General features: G+C 36.0%; 1 protein-coding gene across 3 annotated transcripts in view; it reads left to right on the forward strand.

The window, feature by feature from the left end:
• RPS6KA6 (ribosomal protein S6 kinase A6) overlaps window positions 1-20801 on the forward strand; it is a 124886-nt gene that overhangs the window by 33807 nt on the left and 70278 nt on the right. For all 3 annotated transcript variants that reach the window (XR_005009226.1, XM_036739986.1, XM_036739987.1), the window contains exons 5-15: window positions 382-461; window positions 2887-2993; window positions 3312-3349; window positions 5860-6002; window positions 8316-8386; window positions 8661-8749; window positions 12944-13008; window positions 15386-15488; window positions 16194-16318; window positions 16852-16977; window positions 20260-20349. Coding sequence is in view for 2 of the 3 variants with exons in the window: in XM_036739986.1 (XP_036595881.1) it covers window positions 382-461; window positions 2887-2993; window positions 3312-3349; window positions 5860-6002; window positions 8316-8386; window positions 8661-8749; window positions 12944-13008; window positions 15386-15488; window positions 16194-16318; window positions 16852-16977; window positions 20260-20349 (1037 nt within the window). In the remaining variant the exon portion in view is untranslated. The remainder of the gene's footprint in view (window positions 1-381; window positions 462-2886; window positions 2994-3311; window positions 3350-5859; window positions 6003-8315; window positions 8387-8660; window positions 8750-12943; window positions 13009-15385; window positions 15489-16193; window positions 16319-16851; window positions 16978-20259; window positions 20350-20801) is intronic.

Raw genomic sequence — 20801 nt, forward strand, 5'->3', positions numbered from 1 at the left:
TCCTGATCTCTCATTGTAGGATTTTGTGGTAGAAATGTGTGTACAAGGGGAGTTAGTGTTCCCAAGCTCCCTGTCTCTTAGTCTTAGGGCTGATGTTGAGCAGTAAAGCATGTGCCTCTATAAAGCAAGAGAGTGATATGGGCAGTTATCAAAGGAGTCCCACGCATGAGGGCCTGACTTTTCTGGGAAGAGGAAGGTAGTTCTTGTCAACATTGGACCTAACTCCAAATTTGAAACGTTAGCCCATGGTATTCCTTTAAAGTGGGCCATGTCATTGAACTACACTCGAGTACTTTCCCTTATAAACAAACTTGTAAACAGTAGCAAGATATTTAATCTTTTAAGATTTTCCTCTTTACTAAGTTTCAAATTTTTGGTTAGCCTTTCAGACTGAAGGCAAGCTGTATTTAATATTGGATTTTCTCAGGGGAGGAGATGTATTTACAAGATTATCCAAAGAGGTAAGCATCTACTCATAACTTTATATTGTAAGTCTTTTAAATCAAAAATGGAAAGACATCTAGCTCTCTTGCTAACAACATTCTTATACAAAATTTCACTCTAAACAATTTTGCAAATCTCATTTATTTTACTTAAAGCATGTGCCTGTTAATGGTGCCTTGCATATGACTTTCTTAGAGAACATTTTGATGATTTATGTGAGATGTATTTCAGTTCTAGGCTGTCAGGCATCATAAATATCTGGACAGAGTAGGTTGCGATGAGGTTAAGACTATGGACATTCAAGCTACTCAAGTACCCTTGGGATTAGCATTTATGAACAACTGTGAGTAGTCTCAAGTCTCACTTCAACATTTCTAAGTGGGATGGACCCAATGGATGGACTACTGCTGTTTCTTTGAATTTAGAAGCTTCTGAGACAAGAGGAAGGAAATATAGAGTGAGAATTAAGGGCATTCTTTAGGTGGCCAGGGTTTCAGCTTTATACCTTCCTACCTCAGGTATAAGTGTGCCACTCTGAAAAATTCAGTGGACTCTTACCATATTGAGTAGAATCCATTGTATAGCAGATTCTGTCAAGGATCCCATATTTTTAAACCATATTACACTAGATAAATATTAGCAATTCCAAGAAATAATAATTAGTAGTAGTATTTGGCACTTCTTTACTTACCTGCCAAAAAGATCTTGGTAAAATGTGCTCTTTAAGAAATTCTTTCTGGTAGTTCATCTCAGTTTTCTTCTAAACCAGAGGTTCTTAACTTGGGGTCTGTGTATTGCTTTTTAAAATATTTCAATAAGTGTATTTCATTAGAGTTCCAAAAATCTTAGTGCAATTTTAAGCTGTTAAAGCCTGAAACTGTAGTAAGACTTTGGAGGTATCCTGTATAATGGCTTTCTTTGCGAGCCTCTGTATTTTCTTTTATGTACTTAAACATATGATTCTGAGAAAGGATCCCTAGCCTTCACCAGCCTCACTGCCCAGGGTGGATCAGCAACACACACAAAAGTTGAAGAAGCCCTGCTCTAAACTTTGTAGGTGTAGATTCTCCAAAGTACAAACTGTCTAAATCTCTGCTTCTTATGGGATCTAATATGATAAAGTCAGTGAAATTTGAATAATGTTCACCTTGGAGTATTCCATAATTAATAGCCAGGACTTTTAATAGTGTTCCCATAAAAATCAGTAACCAGGGCATTCATGTATCTGGCAGGAGGAAAATGGGATCGGTAGCCTCTGGGTTTGGTATAAACAGAATCTGTTTGTGGTTAGGTTCTTTTATAGCAATGTCACACTTATTTGTATAAAAAATGTAATTTTTAAAGGCAGTAAAGATAGCTAATTGTTTATATCTTGTAGGAAAGGTAAGCTTCATAATATCCTTGGTTGCCGTGTTGTCTTACAGATGACATTGTCATATAATATTATAATATAACCCTAAATGCGCACCCTCATCACCCCCCCCCCCGCCCAAAGCAAAGAAACTAACAACAAAAACAGTGAACTTTAGCCAAAAATGTTGTATTGGTGAATAGAGAGTACTAGGGGCAGATCTGAGAGTACAGGAGGAGAGCTGTGGTCATGGCACCTTTGTGACTAGTTTCTAAGAGATTAAAATATTCTCTGAGTCAGGTAATAACCATGTGCAAATAGGCAACCTCTTTAAGCTCCAAATTGTGCTTTCTAGTTGGCAATGCCAATGACCCCAGGGCCCCTTGGTGTGCAAGGGCACGGTAGGTGACAAGGACTCTGGAATTTCATGATATACTGATCTTTAACAAACTTTCAGATTCTTGAGACTGCCACTCAAATGAAATAAGTAACTTAAATACTCTTAATAATTCAAGCAGCATTACCTGAACAACCAAGAAGTAAGTAACAATAATATGCTTAGGTTTTCACAGAGAGGCAATGTAGTACAAGTGACCCTGGGCAAGTCACTTCACTTGAGCATCCAGAAGCAACTTTGCAAGTTGCAGAGCAGTTGTCGATCTGCATTGGTTGGAGATTCTTCACTAGGAGTTCTCCACTCCAGTGAAATCATAAGCCCAGTAAAAACAATGGGTTTATCTGCAGATTATTAAAGTTAAAAGAGAAAGACAATACAGCAGCATCAGCTCTGCAGCAAAGGGTACCTCAGAATTATTTCATAGTCATTCAGCTTCATGATAACAGCTAAGACAGCAAGAGAAGGTTCAGTTCAGAAAGCACAGAGCCATTTTTTAAACATCTTCATAAAACAAGCTCATAGAAAACAAGATTTAGTGTGAAAAGGAGGGGACTTTAGTTTTCCAGAAAATTTCTCTCTGAGATAACTCCTTCTCTAATGTTGCAGCTATTTCATTTTAAAGAATAAGCTTTTAAAATGTGATTTTAGCCATCAAAGCAGAGATCAGAAGGTAAATCTCTCCAGTTCTTATTAGGTTATGTTTACAGAGGAAGATGTGAAATTCTACCTCGCAGAACTTGCCCTTGCTTTGGATCATCTGCACAGTCTGGGGATCGTGTACCGGGACCTGAAGCCAGAAAAGTAAAGTAACCCGTGGGCCCTGGGAATAGTCACTGTTCTCTGAAAGTCCAAATTCAGTGTCTTTCTGCATTCTCTATTATATATTTTACTTAGTTTTACGAAAAAAAATGTAAAAAAATATAAAGTAGAAATTTTATTTTTTAAATAATCCAGTTATCCATTGATTCTAATTGTGCTAGTCACTTTTACAGATTGCCAATTTATCAACTTAACTATTGGAGATTGGTTTTTCTCAAGTTTGTGATAATTTTAATAAATGTTTTATACATAAATATTTTACTGTTATATACATTGGTGAATGTGAATTTTAATTTTCAGCATTTTGCTTGATGAAGCAGGACATATCAAGTTAACAGGTAAGTAAATTCTCAGTACAGTTAATCTGTCTATACTATATATTTCACTTATTTCAATAACTGACTTATCTAGGTTTATTTCCCATTTCTATTTCTTGATTTTGATTTATACGTTAGGTAAAATTTAAATGTTAGGTAAGCCTAACTCTGTCCTAACCGTAGCAGGTATCAATAGGGTTAGGGGGAGGGATGAAATGTACAGAGAAAATACTGTCCCATTGAGACATATCTGTATGATTCTTCACCTGGAAAGGATTGCTAGCATTTTAAAATTGATTGGACCCTAAGTCATATTTTAAGTAGGAGATATACATATATATATATATATATATTACTTATCAAAATTATTTTTAAAAAAGAATAAGTCTCGATGATCTTTGCAGAAATTTTTGAGATCTATGCAGTTTAAAGGTAAGTTTCCACAGAATCATCAGTATTATAATACATTACTCTGAGATATCAACATGGGCTTATACCATCAATACTGAGGTTCAAAGTCACTTTGGTGAGACCTTTTGATTCATAACTTAAGTCTCTCTTTTGTGTGTGTCTCTAGAGAGAATGTATAGGAAATGGGATGATCTTGGGGAGGATAAAAAGGAAATAGTACAAGGTGAGGGCTGCGTAGTATTATAGGTTTAGGATAAAATTTGTATTTGAAAGTAACTTAGTGTGCAAAGTTAATGCTTTTCTTTTTGGGTTTGGGGGTGATGGGGAACAGGTTTCATTAAAGCTTCTCTATAGTACATTAAGGTTATTTGAGTAAATAAAAGGTGCCAAGTAGCATCTTCCCATAGTCTTATGATATATTAATTGATATCCCTTCCTGAATGAAGTTTCTACCTTTTCCAACCCATCCACCAATTGCCAAAGAGATTTTATTAAAGTGGAGACCTGACCACAACCACCCCTCAGAGAGATTTAATAAACTCCGTTACCTCCAAGATCAAAGGGAAACTCCTCTGTTTGGCTTTTAAAGTTCCTCATGATCTGCCCCCTCCTACCTTCCCAGCCTTCCTGTCCATACTCTCCCCTATGAGGTACAACCAAACCAGCCTCAGTGGTCCTCACACATGATGCTCCATCTTCTCTGTCTCTGTATATGTTCCTGGTGCCTAGAACGTTCTCATTTTTGACCTGTGTCTCCTGGAGTCCCAGACTTTCTTTAAGGATTTAGGGTAAAATATATACACACATAAAAAAATAGTTGTATCTTTAAACCTTTTTCTAAGGTTCTTGGCAGATTAACCAGTGTTAAATTATGGTTTTCATTAAAAAGCATAAAATTAATTATATTCTGAACATGTGTATGGAAAAGAAAAGCATTTTAGAAGGAACTAGTGAAAGTGCAATAGTCAACTACAGTTTTAAAGAAATAGTACAGGGAAAAATTAGGGTTCATTTATAGAACTTTTCATCATAAAAAATATTTTTCTCTGTCATGAGCAATTTAGAAAAGACATATGCTTAATAATTCATTTGCTCTTGTAGCTTATTCTTGATACTGGCTTTGTTGTTTATGTGTTTATTTTTTTGCAATTTGTTGCTTAGAAAAATTAGCGTCAAAAGTATCAGTTTTGTCAGGATTAGACAGTCTGAGCAGAAGACTGTCCCCAGTATGAGAATCAAAGAGTGAGGCTCTGTGGGACAGACCTTCAGAAGATTAACAGAGGAAGTCAAAACATTCTCTTCCATTTACTTCCATACCTCTTTCCCTCTTGCTCTGCCCCCTCCTCTCCTTCCCCCCCACCCCAGAAGAAAATAGTTGCCAATGTTCTTTACAAGACTTTGGAGGTATATTTTTAGACCGGGTGGAGGTAATGGGAGAATTAAAGCCAATTATGTTTACATTTTGTAAATAGATGGTATGATAATTAAAGCTTCTTAGAACCACAAAACAAAAGTAGTTCACTGTAAAGATGAATACACAAAATGATATTGAGAATATAATTAATGATTATTTAATGAAAGTGAAGTCAGTAAATCCTTATGAAATATAAGATTTCAAGTCCTTCTCTAGAGTCAAGCATGCTAAAGCAAATTTTGCTTGTTCCCTTCCTTCCTCTCAGTGCCACCTAACCCCCCCATCCCCAAAGGAAACATTGAGTTGGTTCCCTCCATTTTGGTCTGAGGTAGCAAAATTTAGATCAATATGATGGGCTTCCAAATATGTAGTTTGTGGTGTTCTCATTTTTAAAAAAGTTATCGTTATGAGTGAAAAACTAAGAAGCATATATTTTGAGCACTTTGGGGTTTAGATGTATACTTTTCAAAACAATTTTAAATGTATGTAGTTTATGTAGAAATTGATAAGATTGAATTTCATAATGTTAGTGTTACCAAGTCTAGACTCTTTTCCTGTAATGCCCTCACAGTACCTTGCTTTTAAGAGCAGTTCTGTGTATGACCATAGATACACAGCTTTAACTCCATACCATGTTGTATGTATACAGGAGATTCCTATGTTCTGGAGGTCTTCAAATGTATTTTTTATAACACTGTTATTTTAGATTTTGGACTCAGCAAAGAATCTGTAGACCAAGAAAAGAAGGCCTACTCATTTTGTGGTACAGTAGAATACATGGCTCCTGAAGTAGTGAACAGGCGAGGCCATACACAGAGCGCTGATTGGTGGTCATTTGGCGTGTTAATGGTAAGCTCCTTTTTCAGTCCCTCAAAAAGCACTTCTTCAGCACCTATTTTGTGGCATTACGTTTCTGAGTTAAGGTCATAGAAAATTAAAAACTGGTATTTTTTGGACATTTCCTATTTAAATGCTTTGTTACCTTGTGGAGAGTGATGATGGAGGAAAGTTTGGACAATTTAGAGTTATCAAAAAGCACAGCTGGTACTGTGTTAAGTTTTGCCAAAAAGAAAATTAGGTTCCTTTTTGTTCTAATTTTATCTTTATCCTGCTAGATGAAGTTGTAAATAGTGGCACTGTTATGGAGACTTTAAGGTCCTAGTCTAGAAAGAATCTGTCAGGTTTACAGGATTACAAGGAACTATTTAGTAATTGTGTAGTATATTGTTATACTTATAATTGCTACCACAAGTTTTAGCACACATATTTAGTACACACACACACACACACACACACACACACATGCGTGCGCATGAATATTTCTGTGACCTGTGAATGTCTTACTTCCCAGTATGTTTATAATTTCCTTTATGACAGAGGCTGCCTTCTTTTAACTTAGTATCCTCTATAGCACCTAGCATAGTGCCAGTCGCAGGTACTGTAACAAATACATAGTGATTGATTGGATATATAATTCTGTATAAAATTTGTGACAGTAAAATTTTTTTGATGAAAACACTTTACATAAGACATATTTTGCTGTTAAACTTCTAATTATTCATTTAACAACATATCATAATTTCTGTGCTGTTAGAAATAAATTTTAAGCACCTGTACACCTAGTACTGATAGGCATGTATGATGGTGTTACTGACCTCCCTTTACCCACAGTATAGTTGGAAATACAAGACATACATACACGTATGTGTATATATACATGCATATAAACACATATATGAAACACTGAGAACAATGAAATGCAAAGCTCTTAGTGCTCACCCTAAATGTAGCAAGATCAGAGAAGGCTAAGATCAGGATGACTTAGAGTAGTAGGAGAAGGCTTTGAGGGGAGGTGAGACTTGAATGGACCCTTTTGAAATCTGGGTAGAATTTGGAAAGGTAGTGGATATTACTATGAGGAGGAATAGCATTAGGAAAGATAATAATGGGAATGAGCACAGCATGGGGGCAAGAAGTAGGGTGGAAGACCAGACCGGCCCCCAGAAGGTGTGCGTTGGGGCCTGTGGGAAATGAGGTTGACTTGGTAAGGTACGATCAAGTTCTAGAGGGTTTTGAAAATCAAGCCAGGAGAATTTGACCTGGATGTTATAGGTAGCAGGAGCTATTAAAGGGTGCTAAGTAGGTGAGCTATGCAATAAAATCTTTGTTTTTAGAAAGGTTAATCTTATAGCGTTATATAAAATGGATTAATTGGTGAGAAGACTAGAGGCAGAGAAACCATCTAGGAGGCTGTTGGAATAATCTGGGAATGAATTTATGGCAGTTGTAACCAAAAAAGTGTTGTTCTGAGTAATACAAAACAGGAGCATGAGTGAGAGGAGTGCCCAGGTTTGAGTTTTAGAATTAGGAATCCTCTTTATAGAGGACTGGAAACTGTGAGAATAAAGGAGTTCAGCAAATCTAGAAAGAGAAAACATAGGATTGAGGCCAAAGCCGTTTTTAAAATGACTTATATTGAGAGCTAAATAGAACTAATAGAAATTTTAAAATATTCACATATGTATTTAAAAAAGAAAAATCTCTTTAATGAATTGTAGTGCTACATAATGTTGGGTCTATTCCATGATGGTCTCTCTTTATCTTCATTCTTTCTAAATATCATTTTAGAAAACTTTTTTCCTTAATACCATGAGATGTGATTACCTTGCATCTTTTATCTTAATATTTTATTGTGTTGGTTCTCAATTTTGCTCGATGAAATTTTTTTAATGTTTTTTCCTTTTTTTTTTTTACTAAACAGGAGTAAAATATCCCCCATCTGGTATCTTTGGATGGGGAGGGCACAAGGTCTCTTAAATCTATCTTGAATATCTATAAATTTGTATTTAGCTAATCATTTTCCTTTAATATTTAAATTCTTTGAAGTAATTCAGTTTTATTTTAGAAGAAAAATAATGTGTCTCTGAGGATTTACAGGTTTCTTTGGGCCTTCCAAAGGTAGGATTGGTATATTTAGTTGGTTTAACTTGCCACAGTTGAATTACACAGTAAGAAGCTAGAAATACCAGTCATTAAATAGTTTCAAGAAGGTCGGCATATCTACTTTCTCGATCTTAGTTTGGCCCATGATCATACTTTGAAAAAAAAAATCTTATACATCCTAAATCATACTTAATGGACTTTTGGTATTTTTTGTTTTAGTTTGAAATGCTCACTGGTACTCTGCCTTTTCAAGGTAAAGACAGAAATGAGACCATGAATATGATATTGAAGTAAGTGTAACTCTTAAATTTATCTTTTGTACACTATTCTCCACCTACCCACCCCCACAGCAAACAACTCCAAGCCCTTGCTTTTAGAAATTCATAATAGTTAAGATGGAAGTAAAATAATGTTTTTTAAGTATAAACTGTTTTCCTGCTAGTACTATAAAAAGAACATTCTACCTTCCAGAGTGAAAAGTACTCAGTGAAAAAGTCTATTACATGGTAAGTTTTAAAGTGCAGACTGTTGTTAAGTTAAATTTCCTAAAATTTTCTTTTTCAGAGCAAAACTTGGAATGCCTCAGTTTCTTAGCCCTGAAGCACAAAGTCTTCTAAGGATGTTGTTCAAAAGAAATCCTTCAAATAGATTAGGTATTCTTATGTTTCATGGTTTTTGTAGCAAAGTACACTGCATATTTTCCTAGGTGAATGATATCTTTCAGTTTTCTGATTTATTTGAATTTAATGGTATTCATTGACACTTTGAATTCTAGATTTTATTATTGCAAAAATGTTGAAATTTTTGAAATGTTGAAGGATGGATATTCTGGCTTAATCAAATGTCTTGGCTAGTAAGAGATTACCGTATAATAATAATACATCAATCATCAGTTTTTTAAAGTCATAGATTCCTAGGGAAGGGCCCTTCTAAATCATCTAGAAGTTTGTTTCCTTCCCAATATAAGAATCTTATCTGTAATGTCCTTGACAAATGGTGATCCAGCCATTCCTTAAATGATCTCAGTGTCAGCAAATACTATTGTTAGAAAGCTCTGTTGGACAGCTGTTCAATCAAAAGAGCTTTTCCTTCACCCAGTAATTTCTACCCATTGGATCTCAGAGTAACAAAGAACAATTATATTCTCTCTTCCACGTTACAACCCTTTGGACACTTGATGACAGCAGTTATGTACCCCTTTTCCTTCTCCATGTGTAATATCTCTAATTCCTTCAGTTATACCTCATATGACATAGTTTCCATACTGGTTGTCCTCCTCTGTACACGTAATTCTTCTTTAAGTGGGATGCCCTGAACCAAACACAGTACTATAAATGTGTTCCAACTAACACATACTAGAGTAAAATGATTTCTCTTGACCTCTGGGGCTAAGATGACATTAGTTTACAAATAGCAGGGATGATCTTATTGAACTTGTCTCTAATTAAAAGTCTCAGTTCTCTTTCACATGTCTCCTCTGATTTCTGAACCACTGCCAGGGATACTGGGAAAGGTACTGTAGAATTAGAGAAGGACAAATGTTGGTCCCTGTTTTCAAAGAAGAAAAGAGTCTGAAAACTTTAGTCCAATAAACTTGACTTTGATTCCCAGGAAAACTCTATATTATCAAAGAGGCAATAGTGGTCACAGAGAGCCGTAGGACTTCATTAAGAGTAGGTAAGGCTAAACTTCCTTCATTTACTTTTTTTTGGAGGGGGGAAGGCAGGGCAATTGGGGTTAAGTGACTTGCCCAAGGTCACTCAGCTAGTAAGTATGTCAAGTGTCTGAGACCGGATTTGAACTCAGCACCTCCTGACTCCAGAGCTAGTGCTCTATTCACTGAGCCACCTAGCTGCCCCTTCATTTACTTTTTTGTTAAGGTCCTTAGACTGGTAGGTCTGAAGAATGCTGTAGATACCATTGATCTTTTTAGAAAAGATTTTAGATTTTAGAAATGCATCTGACCAAGTCTCATGTACTCTTTATGTATCTTGTACCTAGCATGGTGCGATAGCCACATGCCTGTTGACAGATTCAGTTCTTGTGGGCAAGATTAAGAGACATGAGGTAGTCAGTACTGTAGGAAGGTGAATTTTAAATTGGTTGAATGACTGAAATCAAAGAGTAGCCATTAATAGATGGAAAAAGTCTCCAGTGGAATGCTCCAGAGATCTGTCCTTGGCTCTGTGCTGGTTAACATTTTTATCAGTGGCTAAGATAATGGAATTGATGGCACCCTTATCAAATTTGCAAATGACATAAACCCTAGGGGGCCAGCTGACCCTTTAAATGCCTGAATCTGAAACAATCTCAACAGGCCAAAAAATTCAACTAAATTGAAGGCTAAATTTAATAGAGATAAATGTAAAGTCTTATAAAAAATTCTGTTGTATGCCCAAAGGAAACCTGAATATTTCATAGGATATATGGTCATCCTGCATTGTAATACTAATGAAAAGTATCTACAAAAAAATGCCACCATGAAAATAATTGCAGCCTATGCACCAAGTTGGTTGCTGAGGATGAAATAGAAGAAAAATTCAATGAATGACTTGAAAAAACACTCTAGAATAAATGAGCATGCACTCTTATACTTAATGACTTCCATACTAAGGTGGGGGAATAGATGAGAAGGGGGAAAATAAAAGGGAAGTGTGACTCAGGAAGAAGGAATGAGGGAGGATGAAGACTTATAGATCATATTCTTCAAGAGAAAAATTGGTAGGTGTAGATAGGTGGAGAACCAAATAACACCATAAGAGACTGAAATTGATTTTGTTTTTACAGAAAAGAAAATACTTGTTATTAATTAGGCATTATCCCTGAGCCAAGATTATATGTCAGACCATTCACTTGTCAGAAGTAAGATCAGAATCAGTTAAAAATAACAAAGAATAATAATGATTAAAGGACAGATGAGCCCTGGACAAGCACTTGGAAATCAAAAATAGGAAATCAGAAACAGAAATGAAATTGATACTGACTATAATAATTTCAGCCAGTATGGTTAAATTACAGGATTATGGTAGGTCTACTTGGCAGTTGGTGATAGAGTCCTACAGCTCAGGAAAGAGCCTTAATCTGGATATGTAGATCTGGGAATCATTACCATGGGGATGGTAATTGACTCCTTGGGAGCTTATGTAGACACCAAGTGAAAAAGTGTCCAAAGAAAACAGAAGAGGGCTCAGGACAGTCTTACAGAACACTCACAGTCAGTGAGTATAGCATGGATTATAAATTAGCAAAGGAGACCAAGGAGTGATAAGATGAATAGGATGAGAAATGAAAAAGAGCAATCTCAAAAACCCAGAAAGAAGAGAGAATTGTGGAGGAGAGAATAGTCAAGAATGTTAGGTGCTTCGGAGAGGTCTAAAAGAGAAGAGGCCATTACATTTGACAGTTCAGAGATCATTGGTAATTGAAGAAATTTAAGTCAAAATATAGACCTTTGTAACAGTCCATTTAGAGTCTTTATAGATTCAGATCAATCCATTACAGCCTTTTTTGGGTGCTCCAGTTCAAGCTGATAGAAAATCATATAATCGAATGATCCATATTTCTCTATCTTGTCTTTGAAGACTGGGATTTTTCATATGTCTTGCTGAAACCATCATATACTAGTATTTCCCTGATCTATCAAGAACTCTTATCTTTCAGAAAGGGAATATGAACCAGTATGGCATGTATTCTTAGCTCATGCTGATTACTGATGAGTTTTTTCTTTTAAAGTGCTCACAAACACTTCCTGTCTAGCTGTTTCTTTTTTATAGCTCGTCTGGACAGAAGTCATCTCTTTTCTGAATTTATATATTACTGATTTCCTGAAGCCCAGGATATAATGCCCTGTGTACCCTTCTTTCTCTCATTATGAATTTCAGAATGGCATGATCATTTTCTCTTAAAATTCACACCACTCCTACCTTTCCAACTAGTTTTTCCTTATTGGTTAGAGTTAAATCCAGAATAGCAATTGACTTTAAATCCTTTTGTGTGGTAAAATTGTCAGTACAACAAAACAAGCAAAACAAATCTCAGTTTTGTTTTTAGTATAATCAGATTTCCAAGAGCTGTCTACACTATACCTTGCCTTTCTTCAGGACTCATATTAACAAAACATTATCCATATCGTCCATCTGGCCAGGCATTCTGTATTATTCACTCCCAGAACAAACAAGCATCACTTATTTTATCTTCCTTTTACTCAAATACTGTCTACTAATTTCTCCCCCTAAGTTTGTGTATTTCCATAGAGGTGTCTGCTTTCTTAACTTAAGATACTGCTCTCCTTTCCCTTCTGTTAGATGTTTCTTTCGAACAAGCTGTACCTTTCCATTTCTGCATTCTAATCATCATTCCTATATCTATTCAATCAAAAAGTATTTATTAAGTACATGTTATGTGCTAGGCACTAGTGATACAAGCACAAAAATAAAATGATCTCTACTTGCAAGGAGTTTACATTCTAATGTAATATGTATGAGATTATATTGAAATTTAAGTTGATTTTTAAATTTTCCTTACTCTGTGCATAGGCTATATGAGTATTCATTCAGAACAAATAGATGTATTTAATGCCAAATCTACACTAAGGATAATTTAATCCTTCTACTGATTTAGAAGGTACCTCAGGATCTTCAGCAGTGCCACTGGAGAATGATTGTGAATATCCATTAACATTGTACTATAGATATGTAGAAATTCTAGGTGATAGACTGCCAGATAAAGTATGCACACCGTAGCTGCCTACAAATGAGAGATTTAAGATTTATCTACAGAATAGATCCTTGAAATGGAGTAATAAGAACAAGAAAGTCATGCCCATAAAAATATTTCCATTTTTAAAGGAGCTGGTTCAGATGGAGTTGAAGAAATCAAAAGACATCTTTTCTTTTCAACTGTTGACTGGAATGTAAGTACAATGCAGTATAGTTTGAATTAATAAGTAACTTTTTTTAGCTGTTGTTAGAGGATAACTTTATAGTATATGAACAAAATAGATTGGAAGAAAAAATTGCATGTGGGCATTGCCAAGTAATAAATTCAAACTGTGTAAATTCCAATGTGACATTTTAACTTACGGGCACATTATAAAATGACTATTGGCTTGAATATTTACCAGTTCAGCTTTATTCAGCTTAGTAGGGCAGTAGATCTATTGTTAATAGATTTTGAGCAAATCTTTTGTGCTAAATTTTATTTTCCATCCGTAGCAACATCTAGTGTGGGGTGGTGGAGAGGATTGAAGTTAGGTTTAGAAACAGGGACCTGGGCTCCACTCCCAGCCTTGCTCTTAACTAACTGTTGTGACTTTGGGTAAGTTGTTCAAGCTCTCTGTGCCTCAGTTCTCTTTTATTTGTAGAACAAAGTCATATTAAGCTAATCTGTTCCAGTTTGAGAATTTCTGCCCTGCTCTACATCTCTTAAAGATTTTGACCCTGTTCCTGTAAATGGTCACTGGAGGAAAGAGTGAGGTGAAAGCACTTTGTAAAGAAAAGTACTGTAATGGAATTTCAAGGTGCTATTTAAATCCAGCCTAACATTTGTTACTTATTAGGGTGAATAGAAGAGGGGTGAAGATGAAAAAGTAATTTGAATTTTTAATAAAATATTATATTTAGAAAAGCTTTAAAGAAGTTAAGGCCCCCAAATGTGCAGTCGTCAGTTAGAAAATCTAATTTCATTGTTTTTGTCTCTCAACTCTTATTTTCACTTTCTCTGTATGTAGTCCTCCACTAAAGTGCTACTCTGATGCCTCACCCTGGCGTAGAGGTGACCCTGGGTTCTTGAAGGCTCTGCCAGTGGAGCACAAGCTCTGGCAGGTTCTACCAAGTTTGACAAGCTTCAATTTACAGGCCCAGCAATGGACTTTGTGTCTGTTGTCTGAGAAACATCATAGCTAAGTTCGGAAAGGCTTATTATCAGAGCATTGGCCACCAAGTGATGACTTTTTTGGTCACAGCAACTCAAAGACTGTCCACATAGGCATGGAGGAGTTGTGGTCTGCATATGTGGAGGGAGCATTCCTTCCAGTGAAACCACAGACCCTTGAAGAACTGAAATGTGTATGTTATGTCTGTCACTGCAGCATTTAGGCATTTTGCATAATTTTGTGCTGGAATGACCTGTCTGTCAAACTCTGAAGAATTTTTTGGTGAACTCTCTAGGATGGGGATAGAAACGAGAAGCCACCTGCCCTCTTGGTTTAATTACATCTGCCTTGCAAGGGCAAGTACCAAAATGCAGTGCCTCTACTTATGCTTGTAAAAGCAAAAAAAAATGTAGCAGTTCAAAAGTCTTTAGTACAATATCTTAAAGGAATGCAAGATATTAATGGTATTCCATGAAAATTTCACTCTTGGTTTTTGTCCTTGTCTGTATTTCTCTGTCTCCTTTCCTATTTCCTTCTTCTCTACACTGTCTCTTTCCCTTAACTAGTCATAATAGAGAACAAAAAGTATTTTTATTATCTTTTTATTTAAAAGCTTTATATACGCTCTAATTTTACAAGAAAATGAGTAAAATTGTGTTTGTTTCTCTCTAAATAAAATTAAAATTTCTTTCTACTTAATTGATCTGTGATTTTGTTCTACAGGCCAGTGGTTCTTCAGTAGAAAAAAAAATATTTCCTACCCTGCCTTCAGGCTATTTAATGTATCTTTGACTGAAAAATAAACTTTATCCAGTTGTTGGACAAGGTTAAATTTGGGGTTTCTTTAATGTGCCTCACCTAAAAACAAAACAGCCTGTTTTCATTTATATTTCCTAGGTCATAAAAATTCCCAGAAAATATTTGAGATTCTAAGTGTGTTTCAAGTTTTCAGGCATCACATAGTATAGATGAATTTCATATTATAGAAATGCTACTTATATGGTAGTCTTTGATTTCAGAATCCTTGAATTTTGCTAGTCATTTCTGCATGACCACATGGGTATGTGTTGTCATCACTAGGGAGTTAAACCAGTTTTTAATAAAATTTGAAAGTGAATATTCTCATCTCTTGCAAATGCAACCTTTAGCATCTCCATCCTCATTGTGTTCCTTGGCCTACTCTGACTTCAGTACGTCATCTACCAAGTTTAATGACCTTATTTTATTAGCAGATATTTGAAGTCTATTGAAATTTATCTGGTAAATATAACCTGCAGTGTTCCATTTATACTTCTTAATATATTGTCATTTTGTGTAACTTGTTAAGGTTAAGCTATGACTATTATCTTCTTTAACTTGGAAAATAGAATAATTTGTCCATGTTAATTTTTGCATTACCCTATACTGCTTCTTTTAGAAATTATATAGAAGAGAAATTCAACCCCCATTCAAACCTGCATCTGGAAAACCAGAAGATACTTTTTGTTTTGATCCTGAATTTACTGCAAAAACACCCAAAGGTAATACACATTTATATGGATTAAGTTAGGTCTAATTAATAAATTAATTAATAAACCAGTTTTTCACTCTCCAGATAAAAGTTAAAAGGATACAAAGTTTGACTGTGAAATAATTATGCTTAATGGATTATTTTGATTTAAATCATATGTAAACATGCCTGGGTTTTGTATACAGCATGTACAAGCTTCTTGGAAGATTTGAATCAGTGGATTGTAGTGGTAGGAGTTAATTCCCTGTTACTTAGAACCAGACCAGTAACTGCCCTCTTCAAACTGTTGCTTCATCATTGCTGTGGGCTAGTATAGTGTTTCCCAAAATAGTACTCAGAAGCCTTTTAGCAAATCACTTTTGTTTAGACCAAAGTCTTTAGTAACTAGGGTCAAGAGGAATCTGTAAATAGGAGATATTTAGAAGAGAAAGGAGCAAGGGATAGGGAGAAGGCTAACACTGGTCATGAAATGTAAATATATATATTTTTAATCTTGCTTTAGAATTTCTTTAGTCTTTTCATTGTTTTGGTGGGGGAGTTCAAAAGAAAGGAAATAATACCTTCTCTATTAATGACTGATATTTTTTAATGGAATACGTTTTGTTTTAGTAGAGTTGCATGTTTTTAATCAAGATTTTTCTTCAGCCAAAAACAGTATAATTGTGTACTGCGAAAATTTTTAAATTTTTATGAAACTTTTGTGTTTGAAAACTAGATTCTCCTGGAGTTCCACCCAGTGCTAATGCACATCAGCTCTTCAAAGGATTTAGCTTTGTTGCAACTACTGCCATAGAAGATCAGAAAATTTCTCCTCTCACAAATATATTGCCAATAGTACAGGTAAATCACATCTAATTGTTTTCCCAGTTATGGGATTATTTCTTTAGGAAAAAAAAGAGTTTAAGTTTTAAGGCATGTCAATGGTCAACCTATATTATAGGTACCATTTATGATAGTGGTTTATTTTTCAACTTTACATTGGGGAAAATGGCAAGAAATAGTCATACTTTAAAAATGAAAAAATATTCTTTTAAAAAAGACCAAGTGGGCAATATGACCCATGCAGTGTGGTGATTTGTTTACTTTTGGCCTTGAAACATAGTTAGGGCTTTATAAATTTGTTGATTGGTCTTGTTTAAAGAATCCAGAGTGTCTGTAATTTAAACTTGGTTCATCATTTGTTTAAGTTGTTTATATTGGGAGCATATGCTTTCCTCAAACGTAGGGGTTTTTTTGCATGATTTTTAAGGTTTCTGTTAAACACAAAGTTAGGAAATAAACACAGAAAATTATGGAAGGTCAAGTTTCCATTCTCCTTGATGGACAGATATGTTTTTAATGCATTATCAGTTTTTCCTCTTATTTTTTCAAAGCAATTACATGGAAACAGTGCACAGTTTAATGATGTGTATGAACCAAAGGAGGATATTGGTGTCGGCTCCTATTCTGTTTGCAAGCGATGCATACACACAACTACCAACATGGAATTTGCAGTGAAGGTATTGTCTCGAAATTTATTTCTTCTATGTTTTAAGTTGCAGTGATCTGCTTTAGTTATGTTCTTACTGGGGCAGGGTGGTTGGGAGGGAAGAAAAATAAAGGAGAGGAATCTGAGTCACATCTCATCTTGGAATAGGTTCTACCAAGAATTTCTTTTGAAGAATAGTGAATTTCATATTTTTCATTCTTGCTTTAAAAATATGTGGTATTTTCAAAAAGTAATGTGTTATGATTGAAAAGTAATTCCCCACAATTACTCAATAATTGTTTGGATCAGCATTTTTTTTTATTTCCTCTTCATTTTATTGTTTTCAAATCAGTAGCTCATCTGTACCTTGTTTCCATAGGCATTCTTACCAATGTTCTCTTTATTCTGCATTGCTATCATCCTTCTAGCTTGATAATTTGCCTAATGTGTAGCTCAGATAGATTCCATATCTTTCCATACTTCACATACAGTCCACAAAAGTATGTACCAAAATTTCGTGAGATAATATAAGTTTCTGAAGAAGTCTGAAAGAATCAGTTCTTTGCTATTCTAATTGAAGAATATACCCTGTGGCTTTTCCTCAGCATGGTATGCAACATTCAGGCATTGAATGAGCAGATGTTTGAGTTCCATTTATCAAAGTTCCTGTCTTCCTTCAGAAGCAAATCCTTTTCTTGGGGACCATAAGGTCCATAATTGAGCCACCTTCTATTTCAGTTCAAACCCATCATTTACAGTCTTTCCTGGGCAATTTCTTTTGGTTTGTGCCTGTCAGATGTGCACCAACATCATTTTTATTATCAATGCAACTCATACTTCTCTTCCCTTGTTTCTTTCAGTCTCCTATTTCCTCTTTTGTGGCTCATGGAAATTTAAAATTAAGCCAGCATTGAGTGATGAAGTGTTAGAACTAATTAAACTTCCTAGAAGAGAACAAGGTCCAGGACAGGAAGATGTACAGATGTTTGCTCCTATCATTTTGTTATTTATTTATTTATTTTTTTTATAAATGCTAGTTTTTATTATTATTATTTTGCTATTACGTACTTATACAGCTGATATTAAAAAAAATTGAAGTGCAGCCTCCCTTTCTTCTTTTCAGAGAATAGAGAGTAATAGTGTACACCAGAGGTATCAAACATAATCTGAATGGCCGGCCACATGGTGGTGCAACACTCCCCAGTGCTTTTCATGCTTCTCTTGATTCTTGTGTTTGAAAGTCAAATTTTCTATTCAGTTCTGGTCTTTTCACTGAGAAAGCTTGAAAGTCCTCTATTTTGTTGAAAATCCATATTTTGCCTTGGAACATGATACTCAGTTTTGCTGGGTAGGTGATTCTAGGTTTTAATCCTAGCTCCATTGACCTCCGGAATATTGCATTCCAAGCCCTTCAATCTCTTAATGTAGAAGCTGCCAGATCTTGGGTTATTCTGATTGGGTTTCCACAATACTCAAATTGTTTCTTTCTGGCTGCTTGCAGTATTTTCTCCTTGATCTGGGAGCTCTGGAATTTGGCAACAATATTCCTAGGAGATTTCTTTTTGGGATCTATTTGAGGAGGCGATCGATGGATTCTTTCAATTTCTATTTTGCCCTGTGGCTCTAGAATATCAGGGCAGTTCTCCTTGATAATTTCTTGAAAGATGGTATCTAGGCTCTTTTTTTTGATCATGGCTTTCAGGTAGTCCAATAATTTTTAAATTATCTCTCCTGGATCTATTTTCCAGGTCAGTGGTTTTTCCAATGAGATATTTCACATTGTCTTCCATTTTTTCATTCCTTTGGTTCTGTTTTATAATATCCTGATTTCTCATAAAGTCACTAGCTTCCACTTGCTCCAATCTAATTTTTAAAGTAGTATTTTCTTCAGAGGTCTTTTGGACCTCCTTTTCCATTTGGCTAATTCTGCCTTTCAAGGCATTCTTCTCCTCATTGGCTTTTTGGAGCTCTTTTGCCATTTGAGTTAGTCTATTTTTTAAGGTGTTGTTTTCTTCAGTGTATTTTTCAGTATTTTTTTGGGTCTCCTTTAGCAAGTCATTGACTTGTTTTTCATGGTTTTCTCTCATCCTTCTCATTTCTCTTCCCAATTTTTCCTCTACTTCTCTAACTTGCTTTTCCAAATCCTTTTTGAGTTCTTCTATGGCCTGGGGCCAGTTCATGTTTTTCTTGGAGACTTTTGTTGTAGGCTCTTTGACTTTGTTAACTTCTTCTGGCTGTATGTTTTGGTCTTCTTTGTCACCAAAGAAAGAATCCAAAGTCTGAGACTGAATCTGGGCACGTTTTTGCTGCCTGGCCATATTCCCAACCAACTAACTTGACCCTTGAGTTTTTCCGTGGGGTATGACTGCTTGTAGACTAACGAGTTCTATGTTCCACGTTTGGGGGGGAGGTGCCAGCTCTGTCAGACCCGCACTACTCCTTCCCCAAGAACCCCCAACCCGAACTGGGCTTAGATCTTTGGCAGGCTGTGCACCCCTGCTCTGATCCGCCACTTAATTCCTCCCACCAGGTGGGCCTGGAGCAAGAAGTAACAACAGCTGTAGCTGCCCCACCTCTGCTGCCCCCGGGGCTGGAAGCCGAACTGCGAACTCCTTCCACTCCCACAGCTTTTCCCACTAACCTTCTCCGCAGTCTTTGGTGTTTGTGGGTCGAGGGGTCTGGTAACTGCCGCAGCTCACATATTCAGGGCGCTAGGGCCCCCTCCGCCCAGCTCTGGATGGTCCATGCCGCTCAGGCTGGGCTCTGCTCCACTCCGTTCCCAGCTCCCAGCTCCCAGCTCCGTGTGGAATAGACCTCACCCAGAGACCATCCAGGCTGTCCTGGGCTGGAGCCCTGCTTCCCTCTGCTGTTCTGTGGGTTCTGCCGTTCTAGAATTGGTTCAGAGCCATTTTTATAGGTTTTTGGAGGGACTCCGGTACGGAGCTCACTCTAGTCCGTGCTTACCAGCCGCCATCTTGGCTCCGCCCCTATTTCTTTTCTGGATCAGCATTTAAAATAGTTTTAAGTAAATAGGAAATTATGTGTCAAAACATATCTTCTAATTTAGTCTTTGCATCAATACTGTTATACTTTTATTTTTAAGAGAAATGGGAGAAGATAGAAGGAAAATCTATTTCTTTGTTCAAATGTAGAGAAATTTTCGTGATTGCTCTTATTTTTTGGGTATTTCTAGGATACAAAATATGTCTACATCCCTATAATCGGAAGTTTTCGTGATATCTTTTGATGCATTTATGATAAAGAAAATGAAAATCTTCATTTACCATAGCTTCTTGTCCATCTTATTTCTCAGATCATTGACAAAAGTAAGAGAGACCCCTCGGAAGAAATTGAAATTTTGATGCGTTATGGACAGCACCCCAACATTATCACTTTAAAGGATGTAGGTATTAATTTTTTAAAAGTCTGGTGAATGTTAAGCAATCTGGTGAACCTGATGAATGCTTAATGAATTATTTTGTGTTAGATCATATATCAGTATACTTAATTTTTGTAAACAGCATGTATAAGCTTCTTGGAAGAATTTGAAGATTGTAGTGATAAAATCCAATTCACAATTGTTTGGGAACTGACCAGGATCTTTGCCCTGTTCACACTGTTGCTACACATCATTGGTGTAGACTAGTATTGAGTTTCCCAAAAGAGGGCTCACAAGCCTCAAGCCTTTGGGTAAATCACTTTTGTTCAGACAATAGTCTTTAGGAAATAGGATCAAGGAATCTGTAAATAGAGGATATTGGAGAATGGCTGACAAAGTTATACCATATGAACGTGATCAAAGAGTACATTTCCAGGGGACTCATGCTGAAACATGGCATTCACCTGACAGAAAGC

This window comes from Trichosurus vulpecula, chromosome X (assembly GCF_011100635.1).
Source record: "Trichosurus vulpecula isolate mTriVul1 chromosome X, mTriVul1.pri, whole genome shotgun sequence".
Lineage (NCBI taxonomy): Eukaryota > Metazoa > Chordata > Mammalia > Diprotodontia > Phalangeridae > Trichosurus > Trichosurus vulpecula.